This window comes from Condylura cristata, unplaced genomic scaffold (assembly GCF_000260355.1).
Source record: "Condylura cristata isolate star-nosed mole 26May11 unplaced genomic scaffold, ConCri1.0 scaffold00041, whole genome shotgun sequence".
Taxonomy (NCBI): Eukaryota; Metazoa; Chordata; class Mammalia; order Eulipotyphla; family Talpidae; genus Condylura; species Condylura cristata.
Window position 1 is genome coordinate 4,320,159 of NW_004567142.1, and position 16,843 is coordinate 4,337,001.

The 16,843-nt window shown below is 57.1% G+C and overlaps 1 protein-coding gene across 1 annotated transcript in view; it reads right to left on the reverse strand.

Moving 5' to 3' along the window:
• The window catches only part of LMTK3 (lemur tyrosine kinase 3), a 19,114-nt gene extending 6,855 nt beyond the window's left edge, over positions 1-12,259 (reverse strand). Inside the window, 12 exon segments of the mRNA XM_012733493.1 lie at positions 1,688-3,106; positions 3,109-4,211; positions 4,635-4,784; positions 4,939-5,060; positions 5,138-5,222; positions 5,736-5,884; positions 6,188-6,275; positions 9,514-9,632; positions 10,088-10,164; positions 10,641-10,791; positions 10,998-11,131; positions 12,024-12,259. Coding sequence (XP_012588947.1) covers positions 1,688-3,106; positions 3,109-4,211; positions 4,635-4,784; positions 4,939-5,060; positions 5,138-5,222; positions 5,736-5,884; positions 6,188-6,275; positions 9,514-9,632; positions 10,088-10,164; positions 10,641-10,791; positions 10,998-11,131; positions 12,024-12,099 — 3,673 coding nt within the window. The 5' untranslated portion in view covers positions 12,100-12,259.
• Between the last annotated feature and the right edge of the window lie 4,584 nt (positions 12,260-16,843).

The following is a 16,843-nucleotide window of genomic DNA, read 5'->3' on the forward strand; positions in this document are numbered from 1 at the left end:
GGAGAGCTGCCTTCCTCTTCCTCCTCCTCTTCTTCCGCCCATGGGGCGGTCCCTCTTTCCCCCAGCACCTCGGCCGGGTCTCCCGCCAGAGTCTCCCCGGCGCCCCGGCCCTCGGGGTCCCAGCCACTTAGGAGGAAGCTGCCTGAAGCTGAGGCCTGGGCCGGGAAGGGCCGGGGCGCTGGGAAGAGGGGGGAGGCCCAGGTCTCGGACACCAGCTGGGGGACCTCGGAGGGGGCCTGGGGGGGCTGGGGGGCAGGCACACCTGGGTCCAGGGGGTCCCAGTCACTGGGGAAGAGGGGCTCGGGTGGGGAGCCATGCTCCTCCAGACGGATATAGTACTCGCTGCTGACAGAGGGGCTGCGGGCACTGATGACCGGCAGCACGCTGGGTGTGGACAGCGCCTCATAGAAAGGGTTGGAGGGGTTGGCGTGGGGAGCCGGGGGTGCGGATGCTGGCTGCCAGGGGGGTGCCCCCCCACCGCGGCCAGCCCCACGCCGCGCCTTTTCCCACAGGCACTCAAGGTTGAGGCCGCGGCTGCTCTCCGTGACTGTGAGCACATCATCAGGGTCAGCCCCAGGGAAGCCATCCAGAAGGGGGAAGGGAGAGGACAGGGTTCCGGGACGGGGTGCGCTGTGCTGAGGGGGCCAGGGCCAGGGGAAGGGACCATCCCGGGGTGGGGGTGGGGGTGGTGGGGGCCTAGGGGGCCGCTCAGAGAGCAAGTAAGTGAGCTGCAGTTGGAGATCAGAGGCCGATGGACGCTGGGCAGGTGGCCGCCAGCAGGACTGCAGAATGTCATACCTGGGGGAAAGGGAGGAGTCAAGAGTGAGGGAGGCAGAGCTGGGGTGGGCTACTGGGTCAGGGCGGAGGCCCAGAGAGGGTGGGGCAAAGATCCAGACAGAAAAGGGAGTGAAGAAACTAGAGGGCATGGGCTGGCATGAGGAAGTGATGGTTAAGAGGATGGTCCTGTTCTGAGTTCTGGAATTAGAGTCAAGCAAGCAATGGTCTTTTGGGTTCGAGAAAAGAGGTTCAGACAACAGTTCTGCCCCCCCTGAGGGAGCCCTGGATCCCAGCCTTGGGACACAGGAGGTCTGCCACACTGGCCGGTCACCTTAGTTTGCTGGGAAGTTTAAGCCAGTGATCATTCACTGGCAGGTTGGCCCACAGATCAGCTTTGCCTGAGCTGGCTTCGAGCCAGTCTGGAAAACAAAGGAAACTCTGCTTTCAAAGAGAAAAGTGGGAGCCAGCAACACCCCAGGGGGTTGAGAAGCCCACCTGACCAGGCAATTCCTTTTCGAATCTGTCCTGCCCCCAGTTTACTTCATTCATTTCCCTCTACTGGCATCCCTTGCATGTATCTGAGTTATGACCCCAGGCCTCAGTAAACCGCAGTAATAAAATTACTCACCAACAAAAGGCGGCAGAAACCCTAACTCATTCAACCCTATTAGGTAGGTGCTATCCTTGTCACCCAATCTTAGCAGATGGGGAAACTGAGGCACAAAGCAGACAGGCCACTTGTCCCAGGTCACAGAACTTGGGAGGGGCAGAGCCAGGAATGGAGCGCCTGCGTTGACATTTGTCATCCCCAGCCTGACCTGCCTGCTACCCTGGTCCTCAAGTGCCCTAAACCTCCTGGAGAGGCCAGACCTCAGCTTCTAGGTACCCCTGCTCCCAGTGGCCTCCTCACCTTTGATCTGTTCGCTGTTCCCCTGAGGGGGTCCCAAGTCCAAGAACAGTCGTGGCATCTCGGGGCCCTTCCTCTCGGGCTTGCGGGGGTCCCCTTCTCCGCTGGGTGCCATGTCTCCGCCGGCTCTGCTGTCTTGGGCCCCGGGCTCGCCCTCGGGGGCCACTTCCGGTCTCTGGGGCACTGGCTCCGGCCTCCTCGGCTGTACTTCCGCCGGCGGCGGCGGCGGCAGCGGCTGCTGCCTCGTGCTGTCTACCCATCCTGCCTTTGCGTCCACGCCGCTTCCGAGGCCGCCGCCGGGGGCCATCGCCATGCCCACTAGGGCTCGGCCCCCATTCCCGAGGTCCAGCCTCCCAGCCCCGGGGGCTCTCAACGCCCCCCCAGTCTCGGGGGCTCTCCTCTCGGTCCCGGGTTCCAGTACTCCGCTCCTGGGAGCTGGGCAAATGGGGCCAGGGGCTGTCTCCCCGCTGTTCTGGGGCAAGGCCACCGTGCCTGGCCCCGGGGCTCTCTCCAGCAAGGTCTCTGGGGCTGGCTCCCCGATCGTGAGGGCTGGACCCCCATTCTCGGGCATCTTCTCCAAGGGCCCTGGGGCTCTCCAAGGCCCAGTCTCTGGCAGCCTCTCTGTGTTCCTGGGGAGTCTCAGGCCCCCATTCTCTGATACCATCTTCTCGATCTTTGGAGGCGTCAGTCCCCCATTCACCAGCACTTTCTCTTCTCTCTCTGGGGACCTCAGTTCCCCATTCTCCAATACTTTCTCCTCCCTCCTTGGGGGTGTCAGCTCCCCATTCTCCAGCACTTTCTCTTCTCTCTCTGGGGATTCCAGGCCCCCATTCTCTGCCATCTTCTCCTCGATGCTCAGGGCTCTCTGTGCCCCGTTCTCCAGCACTGTCACCCCGTTCACAGGGAGGCTCAGGTCCTCGTTCAGGGTTGGGGCTTTCTTTCCGTTGCCCAGGACTGTGGGGTCCCGGCTCAGACCTGGGGCTTTCTCTCTGTTCCCGGGGCCTCTCCCCACCTTCCTGGGCCCCGTCTCGCGGGGGTTTGCCCCCTTGTCCCCCAGGAGGTTCCTTGTCACGTCCTCCCGCAGGGACATCAGCAGCTGCTCGGTGCTCACTTGAACTACGAAGGTCGGCTTCTCCCGGGTCCCCAGGAGTGGGAGAGGACCCGGGTCTGGGGGTGGCCGGGGCGCTCCTGGGTCGGGGGGCTCGGGGGGAGCCCGCGGTCGAGGGACCCCTTCCTCCTCGGCTGCCCCCCCGCCTGGGAAGGCTCCCTCGGGGGAAAAAGGGGTCTCGGTCTCGTAGCCGCTGTCCCCCGGCTTGGGGCCTGGAGACCACAGACCTGAGCCGGGACTGGCCACAGCCGAAGGGGGGTCGGGTGACACGGCTGGGTCCACGGGGGCCCGGGGAGGTGGCGGCGGGGGGGGGGAGCGGGAGGTGGCCCCCGCCCGGGGTACTGGGGCGCCGCCGCCCCCATGAGGGGGTCCAGAAACTCGGGGGGGGCCGGTGCGGGGGGGGCCAGGGGCAGGTCGGCCAGGGACCCCCTTTCTGCTCGCAGGGAGGAGTCGTCCTCTGGAGGATGGGGACAGCCAAGAGCAGGGTGGCCACCCCAGCCAGCGACGGCATCCCCCCGCTCCAAGGGCAGGCAGGAGCAGGCCCCCTCGCGACTGCATAGGGGACAGGGGAGGGGGCCCCGGCGGCTGGGGCCACCCCCAAGGCTGCTGCTGTCTTCCCCAGGAGAGCTGCCTTCCTCTTCCTCCTCCTCTTCTTCCGCCCATGGGGCGGTCCCTCTTTCCCCCAGCACCTCGGCCGGGTCTCCCGCCAGAGTCTCCCCGGCGCCCCGGCCCTCGGGGTCCCAGCCACTTAGGAGGAAGCTGCCTGAAGCTGAGGCCTGGGCCGGGAAGGGCCGGGGCGCTGGGAAGAGGGGGGAGGCCCAGGTCTCGGACACCAGCTGGGGGACCTCGGAGGGGGCCTGGGGGGGCTGGGGGGCAGGCACACCTGGGTCCAGGGGGTCCCAGTCACTGGGGAAGAGGGGCTCGGGTGGGGAGCCATGCTCCTCCAGACGGATATAGTACTCGCTGCTGACAGAGGGGCTGCGGGCACTGATGACCGGCAGCACGCTGGGTGTGGACAGCGCCTCATAGAAAGGGTTGGAGGGGTTGGCGTGGGGAGCCGGGGGTGCGGATGCTGGCTGCCAGGGGGGTGCCCCCCCACCGCGGCCAGCCCCACGCCGCGCCTTTTCCCACAGGCACTCAAGGTTGAGGCCGCGGCTGCTCTCCGTGACTGTGAGCACATCATCAGGGTCAGCCCCAGGGAAGCCATCCAGAAGGGGGAAGGGAGAGGACAGGGTTCCGGGACGGGGTGCGCTGTGCTGAGGGGGCCAGGGCCAGGGGAAGGGACCATCCCGGGGTGGGGGTGGGGGTGGTGGGGGCCTAGGGGGCCGCTCAGAGAGCAAGTAAGTGAGCTGCAGTTGGAGATCAGAGGCCGATGGACGCTGGGCAGGTGGCCGCCAGCAGGACTGCAGAATGTCATACCTGGGGGAAAGGGAGGAGTCAAGAGTGAGGGAGGCAGAGCTGGGGTGGGCTACTGGGTCAGGGCGGAGGCCCAGAGAGGGTGGGGCAAAGATCCAGACAGAAAAGGGAGTGAAGAAACTAGAGGGCATGGGCTGGCATGAGGAAGTGATGGTTAAGAGGATGGTCCTGTTCTGAGTTCTGGAATTAGAGTCAAGCAAGCAATGGTCTTTTGGGTTCGAGAAAAGAGGTTCAGACAACAGTTCTGCCCCCCCCATGCCTCAGTTTCCCCCTGCAAGTGGTACATGCTGGCAGAAGCAGTAAGGAGGAGGTCTCCTTGGTTCTCGAGGTGTCATGGAGCAGTGATGTCTAAACGGAGATGGGGGCTCCAGGGGCCTCCCTGGGAGAGGGGTGGGAGGTCAAGTATCGGGGTCAGACCCCCCTCACCAGTAGTCTGCATAGGGCAGCTTGAGCCTGGGCTGTGCCAGCTTGACGTGCTGCTGGCGGACAACGAAGGCGAGGACCTCCTCATCTGACAGGTGGCGGTAGGGCTGTGCCCCAAACTCAAACAGCTCCCACAGGGTTACCCCTAGGGACCTGGGAGTCGCAAAGGAAGAGTGAGAGGTCAGCGCCCCGTCCTGGCCCTCTTGGGGGCCTCCCCTCCCACCCACAGGAGCTGGTTCTCTCACCTGTAGAACCAGGTGACACCCCATGACCTCCCAGCCTCCTGGCCCTCAGCCAGGCCTCTCACCAGATGTTGCTCTCCCGACTCTGGTCCACCACCATGAAGGTCCCATGCAGCTCCCCGAGGAGCTCGGGCGCTGCCCAGCGCAGGGGGATCCACAGGCGCTCAGGAGTCAGGTAGTAGTCCTCCTGTGAGGCAGCCGGGGCAGGGTCAAGCATCCCCTGCCGCGACCTACCCATCCCTGTCCCCAAGGAGGGCAGCCCACCTTGTAGTTGCTATGAGCGAGCCCGTAGTCTCCAATACGCACGGTGAGGTCAGAGGTCAGCAGGCAGTTACGAAGTGCCAGGTCGCTGGGGTGTGGGGGCGAGGTGAGAAGGGGGCTGTGCAGGCCCAGACCCCCCACCCCCATTTCTCCTCTTCTACCGTGCTCCCATGGCCTTCTCTGGAAACCTTCTAACCCCTCCCTCTCCCACCACTCCCGGCCCCTCCCCTTGTCTCTTCCTTCCCCTAACCCCGCCCAGTCTAACCTGCCCTCTACTGACCACTCTCCCTTTAGCCCTCCCCCTTCTGACCCCTCCCCATCTAACGCCTCCTCCGGCCCTCCTCCAGGCCTCTCCCTCTCCGGACCTCTTCTTCGGCCCCTCCCCTTTTTGTTGCCACACCCCACCGCGACTCCTCATTCCTCCGCTGACGCCTCCTCTCCCCCCCCCCCCCATTTTCCCCTTTCCTATCTGCCGCCCTTGCTCCTTTCGCCCCTCCCCCGGGGCCTTCCTCCCAACCCCGGAGGCGCCCCTCCTGCCCTAGGTAGTACGGACCCTCCCAACTCCCCATGGCTCCTCCCCTGTGGCTCCCTGAGTGGCCACCTGTGCACGTAGTTGTGGGAGTGAAGGTGTGCCAGCCCGCGGGCGATCTCCAGGCCCATCCTCTGCAGTGTCCTCAGGTCTCGAGGGGGCAGCTCTGGAGATAGGCCCTCCGGGGGTCGCTGGGCCCGCAGGTAACGCTTCAGGTCCCCCTGTGAGGAAGGACCGGGAGAGGTCAGCACCAGGCCCTCACGCATGTAGTCACTCAGGGCTGAGGACAGGGGCTCTGCACTTGGCGGCGACTCCGCTGAGCCTCAGTTTCCCCTGCCACCCACCCTAGTTCAGTGCACCCGGTGGGGCCAGGACCCACCCATAATGAGCACTTGAGTAATCACGGCTCCTGTCACATCACCTCTAGGTGATTACAGAGTTACTGCCAGAGTCCTAGGACCCTATACTTGCCTGACACCTACCCCATCCAGCGCCCACTCTACCCTCCACCTGCAGAGCCTCACCAGTTGACAGAACTCCATAATCAGCAGGAAGGGCAAGGTCTCCACACAGACGCCCAGGCACTGGAGGACATTGGGGTGCTGCAGGCTCCTGGTAGGGGAAGACAGGGTCAGGAAACAGACCTGTCACACCCCAGCCCTGCCCACCTCCACCTCCCAGGGAGACCAAACTATTCTTTTGGATCAGTTTCCTCACCTTAGGGTTTCTCCCACCACATACCTACTCCTTCCCCACACCCCCATCCTGTCCCCCAGTTTCCAGGCCAGACCTCTGGGTACTGCTCTGCCCCTCCTTCCTCCTTACCCGCCTCCCAGCCTTCCTCACTGCCTCTGCCCACAGCCCAGATGCAAGCCTCCTCCTCACCTCCTGGACCCTATTCTCGGCCTTCCTGACCTTCCTGCCTCCAGGCTCTCCCTTTCAGTCTGGCCCTGATCTGCTGTTTGCCTGCTCACAGCCTGGCTTGCTACTCAGTCCTCCTGCCCCTCTGGCTGGCCCCGCCACCTTCCACAACATCACTTCTCACTGGTGCACATCTCTACACCACAGGAACCTGCTGGGGTGCCAGCCCGTCACACTCACTGTTCTCTGTGGATACCGCCCTCTTCTTATTACAGTCCTCCTTATCCTTCAAGCCTCAACTTCCACATTACCCCCCCAAAAACTTTCATTCTCCTCCCCGCCCCCTCCCCTGACAACAGTGTGTGTGTGTGCGTGTGTGTGTGCGCGTGCGCGTGCGTGTGCATGCCCCTCCTGTATCTTCAGACTGTGGGTAAGAGTCCAGCTAGGGGGATGAATGGACTCCACCTTTCCCCAAGGTGTAACTCCAGAATAGCCCTCTCTGCCTTGGTTTTCCTGCACTGTAAAATGTGACAGGAACAGTAATGCCCTCCCAAGGCGTGGAGGGGCTTCATGACATCAGAGAGGAGCTACATGTAGGGCACAGTCAAAGCTACTACTGTTGCTTAGATTTTGCCACTTTAATGTTCTGTTAGATGTTAATACTGCCCACGTTTAAACCAACTTTCTCACAGCCTTTGCAACTGCAGTTCTCTCTCCCTGGAACACACTTCCCACAATGCTTCCCAGGCCTGAGCTGGACGACTGATTGGCATGCCTGATTCCTTCCTATCAGCCAGCCTCCCCTCCATGCCTTCCAGAGTTCCCAGGTTTCTGTCACACTCTGTCTGACTCCCTCACGGCTGGTCATTCTCTGGTAGTTTCCTTTTCTTTGTTTGTTTATTTAACTCATCCCTAGGTGATTCGTTTGGCTAGGACAAAGCTCTGGGGGTTTTGTTCATGCCTAAATTCCCCTACAATAGGCCACTAGGTGTCCAACAGAAAGGAAAGATTTTACCCTGAACCAAGGATAACCACTTCCTAGTTTCCTTTTTTTTCTTTTTGTTTGTAGACTTGTTTATTTTTGAAAGTTCTGCTTCTGCATGATTGTCCTAGATATCCCTGGTCCAAAGAGTAAGCTAACGTAAACTAACATGCCTATGGGTCTGGGAACAGATGAAAGCACTCCAGGCTTGTAGCCCAGAGCCTGGCTTGGGAAAGGTGTGCCTTAAGTTACTTCCCTTTGTCAAGAGGCAGGAACTTGGGAGAACTGTGCGGGCCAGTGCCCAGACCCTACTTCTAACCACAGCTCTACCCTTCTCCACCTGGAAATGTCTCCAGCTCCTGCTAGATAGAAGAATCATTAGACAAAGGAGTAATAAAGTATCCAGAGGGCAGGTGGTGGGCCTTGAAAATAGCTGGGACTTCCAATGTGGAGGATCTAGGGTGGCAGATGTAGAAGGAAGCTTGACTGGACTGCACACCTACTCATGTGAGCCAAGGTGGGACATTTTTGTTATCAAATCCTTCCAGCAACCCTGCTAGTTAGGAAGATGGTTCCTATTTTGATCCAGAGGAAATGAGGCTCAGAGAGGTAAAGTAACCTCCCCAGGGTCATACAGCAGGTAGTAGTGGCCCAGTTGGGATCGGTCTTAAGCCTCTAGCTCTCAGGGCAGATGGCACTTGTACTCAGGTTACAAAGCAGACCCCTTCCCCCAGAATTTTCTAGAAGTTCTGTGAAGGGGGAAGCATTCTAGATGGAAGCTATCTAACAGGGAAGCCACCAGCCAGAGGTGACAGTTGAGTACTTGTAATGTGTTGAGTGTGGCTGAGGAAATGAAATTTTCACTTGATTTCACTGTATTTAACATAAATTTAAATAGCCATGTGTGGCTAGTAGTTGCCAGCACAGATCCAGGGAGAGACAGGCGCGTGAACAGACAAACTAGGTTACATGTTATGAAGAAAAGTCACGAGTTGATGTGTGGAGTATCCCAGAGCACTCCACCTTAGATGTGACACGTGTGAACGGAGGGGAGACCTGAGCTCAGTTCTGAAATATACAACCGAAGCCGCCGGTGGGGTCGAGCCAGGGGCAACAGTCTCCACTGAAAGAGTTGCAAGCACAAAGATCCTGATGCAGAAAAGAGGTTGATGGGTCAGTAAGGAGGGGCCAGTGGAGGCGGCTGGGGTGCAGGGACAGAGGCAGGCAGGGAACAGTATCAGGCCTAGCAAGGCCTGTCCTACAAGGGCTGTAGAGAAGAGCAGGACTTATCGTGCAGGCAGTAATGAGCCGCAGGAGTTTTTAGGGTAAGGGCATAGCAGAGTCCAATGTCGGTGTCGCTAGGGGCAAACACTTCTATGACTGTCTGCTAAGAGGTCTCTGTACACACACCCTCCTGTGACAGGGCACTCACTACCTCACAAGGCATTTGTCTAGCAATTGTTCATCTAGCCCTTGTCTCTGAAGCCTTTAGAATAGAGAGAGACTGAGCAGAAGAGAGAGAATGTCCTGCTTTCCCAGACCTCCCAGTGGGGACAGGGGTGAGTGAAGAGACAGTGTTCCTCAGTGGCTATTTTGGGGGCTAGCGTGGGGCTCTGGTCTGTCATCTGTTTTACAACTTCCTCACCCACGAGTAGGGCTTGAAGAAAGAAACATGGCAGTTCACGAGGATGCTGGGGCTACTTGCCCTTGACTTCTTGATTAGGATCCTGAAGTTCAAATGCAGGCGTCTAGCTCAGTTTCTGTGCTTCCCGCCCTTGCCCTCATCCCACTGCCTCTCCCTATCCCTGGCTTTTTCCAAAAGAGGAACCAAAGCTCAGAGGGAAATTCTTTCCACTGGTTGGCACAGCCTGGAAAAGGCAAAGATTCAGGATTCAAGCCCTAGTTTGACCACACACTGTAGTCCTTTCACTCCCAAAGGTGACCTCCATGGAACACAGACCTGGATATGCGGGCCCCTGGAGCCCACATTCACGGAGAAGTGAATACCTGTACGGCTGTGCTTCTGCAATGAACTTGCGCTGCTCCAGGGGCCCTGCACTGGCCCGGAGCTCCTTCACCACCACCTGGGCCGGGGTGTAATCGGAGAAAATCTCTCCCAGAATCACCTGGTCAAGGGGGACCGGGAAGTCAGCCTGTGCAGGCGTCCCTGTCCCTTGGGCCCACCTCCACCCCACTTCACGGACGCCAGCTCCCCCTCCTTTCCAGCCTCTCCCTTCATATCCCACCACCCTCATCCCCTACCAAGTAAGGGGTGAGAGACTCACAGGCCCAGAGTCCGATGGACGTAGGGATGGGTGTAAAGATGGACAGACGGACGCATGGAGAACCAGGTAGCCAGGCGGAGTGGTCAATGGAGTGAGGAGGGAGGCGCTGACTGACAAATGGGGGAGGATGGCGAGGGTGGGAGCAGGTGAGAGATGGACAGAGGCAAGGGCAATGGGTGGGCTGAATGGGGTGGGAGAGGAGGTGGGCATCAGATGAGCAATAGGTGGACACACAATAGAAGCCCAGGTCCAGATCTCACGGGTCTCCACTGCCTGCTACCCCTGGCCTCACTCACCTTCCCAAACCAGCCGCTCCCAATCTCTTGTAAGTAGCTGAGGTGCTGGCGGCTCAGACCCAGTGGGGTAGTCATGTCTGGGGTGGGGAGTGGAAAGGCAAGGGGTGGGTGCAAAGAGGGAGGCTTGAACCTCTTTCTCTTCCCAAATGCCACCAACATCCCCCAACTCAGTGGGGTCTGAGCTAAAAGCATTAAGCCAATGTCTTCATCGGCCACCCACAAGATTCCACCAACCAACCCATCCTTCCCTTTGGTGTCCCAGGATCCTATGGCATGACTTCAGCCTGCTGCTAGATGTCTCTGAGGTAGAGAGCTAGACTGATTTCACCCATAATGACCACACAAGAAGAGCCAAATCTGGTTTTACTTTAGGCAGTGGCTTCCACCAAAGGCTCTGCCCTCTTTAGGCTGCTCGCAAGATCGTTTGCTTCCAGCTTCTGCCTTTCCCCTTGGCTACTCAGGGACTTAACAGCTTGGCGACTGAGGGGTGATGCTCAAGGCCTTCCACCCTGTTCCCTGGGACCAGAAGATGAAGTCAGGGTGTGGGCAGTACCTGAGTGTGACGGCTGTGGGGCAGGCATGGGCAGGGAGACCTCAGCCAGTGGGAGAATGTAGACATCAGGCAGCGACTGAGAGGAGGAGGTCTCCTCTGCTGGGGGAGTATATTCCCCGGAACAATCCTCCCCTTCAGGGTTCTCAAACTCCTGGGTCCGGAGCGGTAAGGGATAGGAGAACACAGGGTAGAAATACACCATCCTTATATGTCTCCCCATCTTTATCAGAACTGTTCCCCCACTCCCAGCCTAGCTTCCATCCTAAACCTCCAGATTCCTTCCCCCACCAACCACCTGGGCTAGAGGAGGTCTTGATGGAATTTCCTCCCCGCCTTGAATCTCCACATGCTTCTCACCTTGAAACCCACATCGCCCCGTTTGCAGCACAGACAGGTGAGGAGGAGGAAGATGAAGGCCAGCAGCCCGGAGCAGGAAATGAGAACCACAGCATAGGGAGGAGCCAGAGGGGCCCGACCCAGGGCGAATCCATCTGTGGGTACAGGACTGGGCTGGGGTCCCGGCTTCAAGCCCCTGGCTTCCGTGCTTCATGCCCCTCCCATCCTGCCCAGGCATGGACTACAAATCCCATGACGCTCTGCAACCTGGGGCTCCTTGGCCGGAGAGCCGGTTGGCCCAAGGCATTGTGGGAGTTGTAGTTTGAGGCCTTCTCAGGTGGTTGGGTTGGGGGTGGGGTCCCTCCTCTCCCCCCAAGCTGGGACCCTCCTCCCTGTCACCTCACCCCCAGCTTGTATAAATTCCATTGAGGACTGAGGGAAAAGAGGAGTGATAGTGCAGCCTGAAGCTCTCAGGATTTAAAATGCGCTCCCACGAACAGCCTCATTACCCCCTATTTGGAGAAGAGGGTGAACCCCCAGCTGCAGGCTGGGAAAGGATTCTTGCCCCGTGCAGGAACCCTCTAGTCAATGGGGTTGAGACCAGTCTCTCAGAGACGCTTGGAGCATACAGATGTCCTCTATCCCTAGCCTAAGCTCCTGAGAAGGGAACTCCGCAAGCCCCCAGAGTCTCCCCAAAGCTCAAACCAGCCTCGGGTGCTGTGCCCCCCTTAGAAATAGTATTCCGCCCCCAGTTCTCCCAGAGGCCCTGGCCTCTGCCGGCTCCCTGCACACACCTGCACACACGCGCGCCTGTGCACACACACATGTTGCCTAACCGGACCCCCCACCCCCCACCCAGCCCCCCAACCTCCCTCCCACAGGCCCTGTGACAGAGGAATGGGCCCGCCGCTCCCCAGGCCACGGCTCCGCTGCGGGGAAAACGCGCACCCAGGTGATAGGGTTGGAGACCCGCAGACCGACCCCGGGGCAGGCCAGACTGGGGGCGGGGGCCCCTGGACAGCCGGATGGATGGCCAGGCCGACTCACCGGGGTGGGCCGGGGACGCCAGGCAGCCGGAGGCGGAGACGGCCGCGAGGAGGATGAAGGCGCCGGGGGCAGGCATCTTGTCGAGGATGGAAGGGAGGTGGAGGTGGTGGCGGCTGGGGAGGAGGGGGGGGCGGGCCCTCAGCCCCCAGCCATGGGGACCCGCGCGACCCTGGCCTCCCCCCGGCCCAGGAGAGGGGCAGGAGACGCAGGACAGGGGGAGGGAGGGGTGCTTACTGGCTCAGGTAGCCCCCTCCCCCTCTTTGAAGGGACAGACAGATGAAGGGATGGAGAGGCGGACAGAGGAGAGGAGCTGGGGAGCCGGGGTTGCTGGGGTGGGGGGGGGAGAGGGTAGGATGAGGGGGGGGAGAATGAGGGCCCCGCCCCCGAGGACAGCAGGGATTGGGGGAGCAGAAAGCCTGTCAGAAGAAGGGTGGGAGGAGGGAGGATGGAGGGAGGATGGAGCGTAGTCATGGTAACTGGCTCCCCAGTAGCATTGGCTGCGAGGAGGGAGGGGAGGAGGAGGGACAGTCAGGGACCAGGAGACCCTTAAGGAGGGGGGCACAGGGCCCACAGTGCCTGGTCCCAGCACTGCTGACATGCCACCAGTATGGACACGTGTGCTACACACCAAGATGCAGATGTCAGGCACACACAGCCCACACATGGCTGACACGTCGCAGGGACCCTCATAGACAAGCACATCACATACAAAGGTGGACAGCCATCAGCAGACGGGGACACATACACTTCACACACAAAGACGCAGGGAAGATGGGCTGCACTGGGAATGCACAGGCAGCCCCTGGCACAGATGCACCCAGCCACACAGGAAGGGCCACCATCACAAAGACCTACACATGCCACTGACATGTGCGCCACAGAGATCCATGCAGATGCCACAGTGACATGCCGAGGCACACACAGACATTCCACAGGCAAATGGGCAACAAAGACCATCCATAAACACAAGCTACACACCACTTGCACACAAACACATGACATGCACTAATACAGACACATGCCACATGCATGACTAGACACAGAGCAGACACATGGAGGGATTTGCACGTGGCACACACAATTCCACACCAAACACGTACATAGATACAGGTACATAAAAGATACACAGATCTCTTACCCAGGCTCATTTTACTCATGTGGACACAGAGACATATGCCACATACACAGATACACACGGATAGGCACAACTCATACATGGATGTAGGCACACAACACATCCAACAAATCACAATGCATAGAAAGCTACATAAATCACAAAAACACAAATATATCTCAACAATATAAACACCATCACATATAAATATACATAATCACACACAGAGAAACATGCAGACACAGAGACACAAGCAACACACAAAGCTACACATATCACATAACTAAACACACAGGGACTCATATCACCTAAAAGCACATTTCACACAAGGGGATAAAGACACTTTACCCCCCCATAGTCAGACATCACACATCTAAAGACACGGGCATACATACCACATACCAGAATGCAAACGTGCCCTCTGCAGATACACGTAGGCACATGCCTCACAAATACACACATATACTACCCACCATAGGCACTTGCTTCATACAAAATAAATGATGATAGTTTATTTGATTCATTTATTCTTTTAAGCATTTACTCTGCACTAAGGCATTGTTCTGAACGCTTTACACAGATTATCTGTTAATCTTCACAACAGCCCACTAAGACATGTACTTTTATCATCCCCATAGTACAGATTAGGAAACTGAGGCACAGCGAGGTGCAGTCACCTGCCCCAAGGCACACAGCCGGAAGTGGCAAAGTGGGGACTGGAACTCGGTCCGTCAGGGACATAGACAAAACAGACAAGGACGCACACATCACGTGCCCGGCCGCCGCCGTCTGGGGGTAACATCCCACCCCACAACACCCCGAGCTGCAGACACACCGGAAGCGCCGACTCCCACCCTGCGAGCGGACGTCTCCGTGGTTCCCAAGCACCTGCGATGTGTCCCTCCCGGGTGAGGCTGGGCGGGAGATGCGCAGCCCAGACTCAGCCTCACAGCACCGGGCGGAGGCGACCCAAACACCCCCGCCCCAGCACAGCCGGCCCCGCCCCGGGCCCGGCAGGGGTCCAACACCCCCCAAGGGTCCAAAACGCGCAGCCGTGGCCTCGTGGCGCAATAGGCACAGACGGCTCGCAACCCCGCAGCTTAGGAGCCCCAGGGGAGGGGAAGGGCGCTGTCTCTTGGGGTCTCATTTGGAAAAACTAAGGCACATCCTTCGCGGAGAAGAGGAGGTAAAGGGGTGCATGGATCTTGGACTGACAATTTCTTATGTATACGGAACGGCTTTGGAGGAGAGGGCTTGAAAAGAAATACAATTAGCCTGGGTGGCTGAAGGGCACAGAACCGGGTAGAAGCAGAGGCATATGGGAAGTGTAGTCCCATCCCTGAGACTTGCGGGAAATGTAGTTCTGGTTTATCCAGAAGGGAGGTTCGGGTGAAGCATCTTCCGAGAAGGAAGTGCTTGAGGGTGGAAAGGGGCTGGAGGGTTGCAGCCTAGGTCTTTGGAAAGAATTCTTGAGTCCTGGGGAGCGGCACAGGGTGGTTGCTCTTCTAACTCTGTCTCTGACTCGCTGTGTGTTCCCTGATTCTCTCAACATTTATTAAACGCCTACTGTGTGTTTAGCCAGGCCCTATGCCAGAGCTGGGGGTGAAGCAGGGAACATGTTAAACCTGCTCCTTTGCCCTGGGCCGGGGGGTGAGGTGGGTGGCGTGGGGGGGGGGTCGTTGTCCCAGGGGATCGAGGAAGGTTTTTCAACCGGGCTGTGACATCACGCTTGTGGGTCTTGAGTAGAGGGGTTTTTTTGTTGTTTAAATGAGATGGAATTAATCAGGACATAGCAGCGTTCTTGATTGAAGCAGGGGAATCACTACTAGGAAGATTTCTAACAGGTCCATCATCTGAAATTCTGGGGACTACATGTGTTTTGGATTTGGAAATTTTTAGAATCTCAAAGGTCATACAAAGTTATGCTGTCTGTTTTTATAACAACAAGTTATTTCTTATATTTAATTTTTATTTAAAAAATTAAAGATTTAAAATATTTATTAAATTTTATTATTAAAGATTTTACATTAAATGTAAGATGTTGTGACATAAATATATGTATAATTATGAATGATTTAAAATTTTTAATTGAAACATATACATTCTAAGTATAAATCACTGCATAAGCTGATTTGTTCAATACCTGCTGTGTGGTGAAACCTGTGACTATCTGGAGCCCCTCCATTTTGTAACGAGCCCCACCCCCCACCTCAGACCACAAATTAGGAAGAAGGGGAATTAAACTAACCCGCCCTTATGGTCTCTCTCCCCCAACCTCCTCTTTGGGATTAACCTTTAACTTGGCAAAGAATGAATTTTCTTCAACTGCATTCCCAGAAACTTGGATTGTTGATTGTCACACACCTAACAAAATTTCTCTGCTCCTTTGAGGTTGATAGTAACATCAAAAACAAACATCTGCATACGGTTGCCAGATGATGGACTGGAAGAGACACTCCCTGTGAGAAAATCAAACACCCTGACTCACGAAAGCCTAGATTACCCAGCAGTTCTGAGGACCTGGAAGTTCCAAGTCCGCATTTCCCTCACATCCTGCACTCCTCACACACGTTTTCCTCACAGCACTCCTGCCTTTTGTGCAGTCTGTTTCTGGGGTGCCAATCCTGCTTGTTCCCTTGGTGGCTACCTGGAATAAACTCCTCTGTGAAAAGACTTTCTCTAGGTTTGGAGTTCAGCTTTCTGGGCAGCAAGTGAAAGAACCGGTTTGGTATCTTCCATGGCCAGTTCCAGTAAGGAGGATAAATACTTTTAAGAAAGTATATGCTTTAGGTCTAGTTCAACTTCCAAACTTATGGTGACACTTTTGTTTTCTAAAGTTTCAAGGTGTGGGCAGGTTCCCTGAAAGGGCAATATTATTTTCATACAAACACTGAAAGTTTACCTGCCTTTTTCACTTTTAACGACTGTGCCCTGGAGGCACCTCCCTGGTGGTACAGGGGTTTGGCCTACACCCCAGTTCTTGTATGCATACATAAATAAAAAGAAGTCTTTAAGTAAAAAGAATGTGGGCCCTGCCTGGTGGCACAGCAGGTTAGGATGCAGCATTGCAAGCTAGCTGGCACTGCTGCAGTATGAGTTCAATCCCTGACCCAGAAGGTGACCCATATGGTGCAGCAAAACGCTCCTGTCTTGCCGCTGCTCCCTTCAGCAGTCTACTTTGTTGGTTTGCCTGTTCTGTTCCTCGCACTGTCTCTGGTGAGTCCTCTCATGGCCCCTGTACCTATGGCCTGTACCCCAAGTTCTGTATGCATAAATAAATCTATCTTCTTAAAAAAAAAAAAAAGAAAAAGAATGTATCCTAGAGTTTTCCAAAAGCTACAGTCTGCTATGTTGTAATAAATCAAGAAGCAGCTACAAGTGTCTGACCACTTCTTGCTAAGTAGACATTAAAGAAATTTGCAAAATGGTAAAAACAATGCTACTCTCACCACATTTTTGGGCTTGGAAAGATTTTAGTTAAAATGAGTTCAGGGGCTCTTCCTGGTGGCTCAGTGAGTTAAAGCTCAGCATTCTGAAGCTCGCTGCAGCTCAAGTTTGATCCCTGGCCAAGGAGGTAACCCACATGGCACAACAGGCCTCTCCTGTCTCCCCCCTGCTCCCCTCAGCAGTGTACTTTGTCAATCTGCCTGTTCTGTTCCCCACCCTGTTTCTGGTGACTCCTCTCACCACCACCCCCACCTCTGAC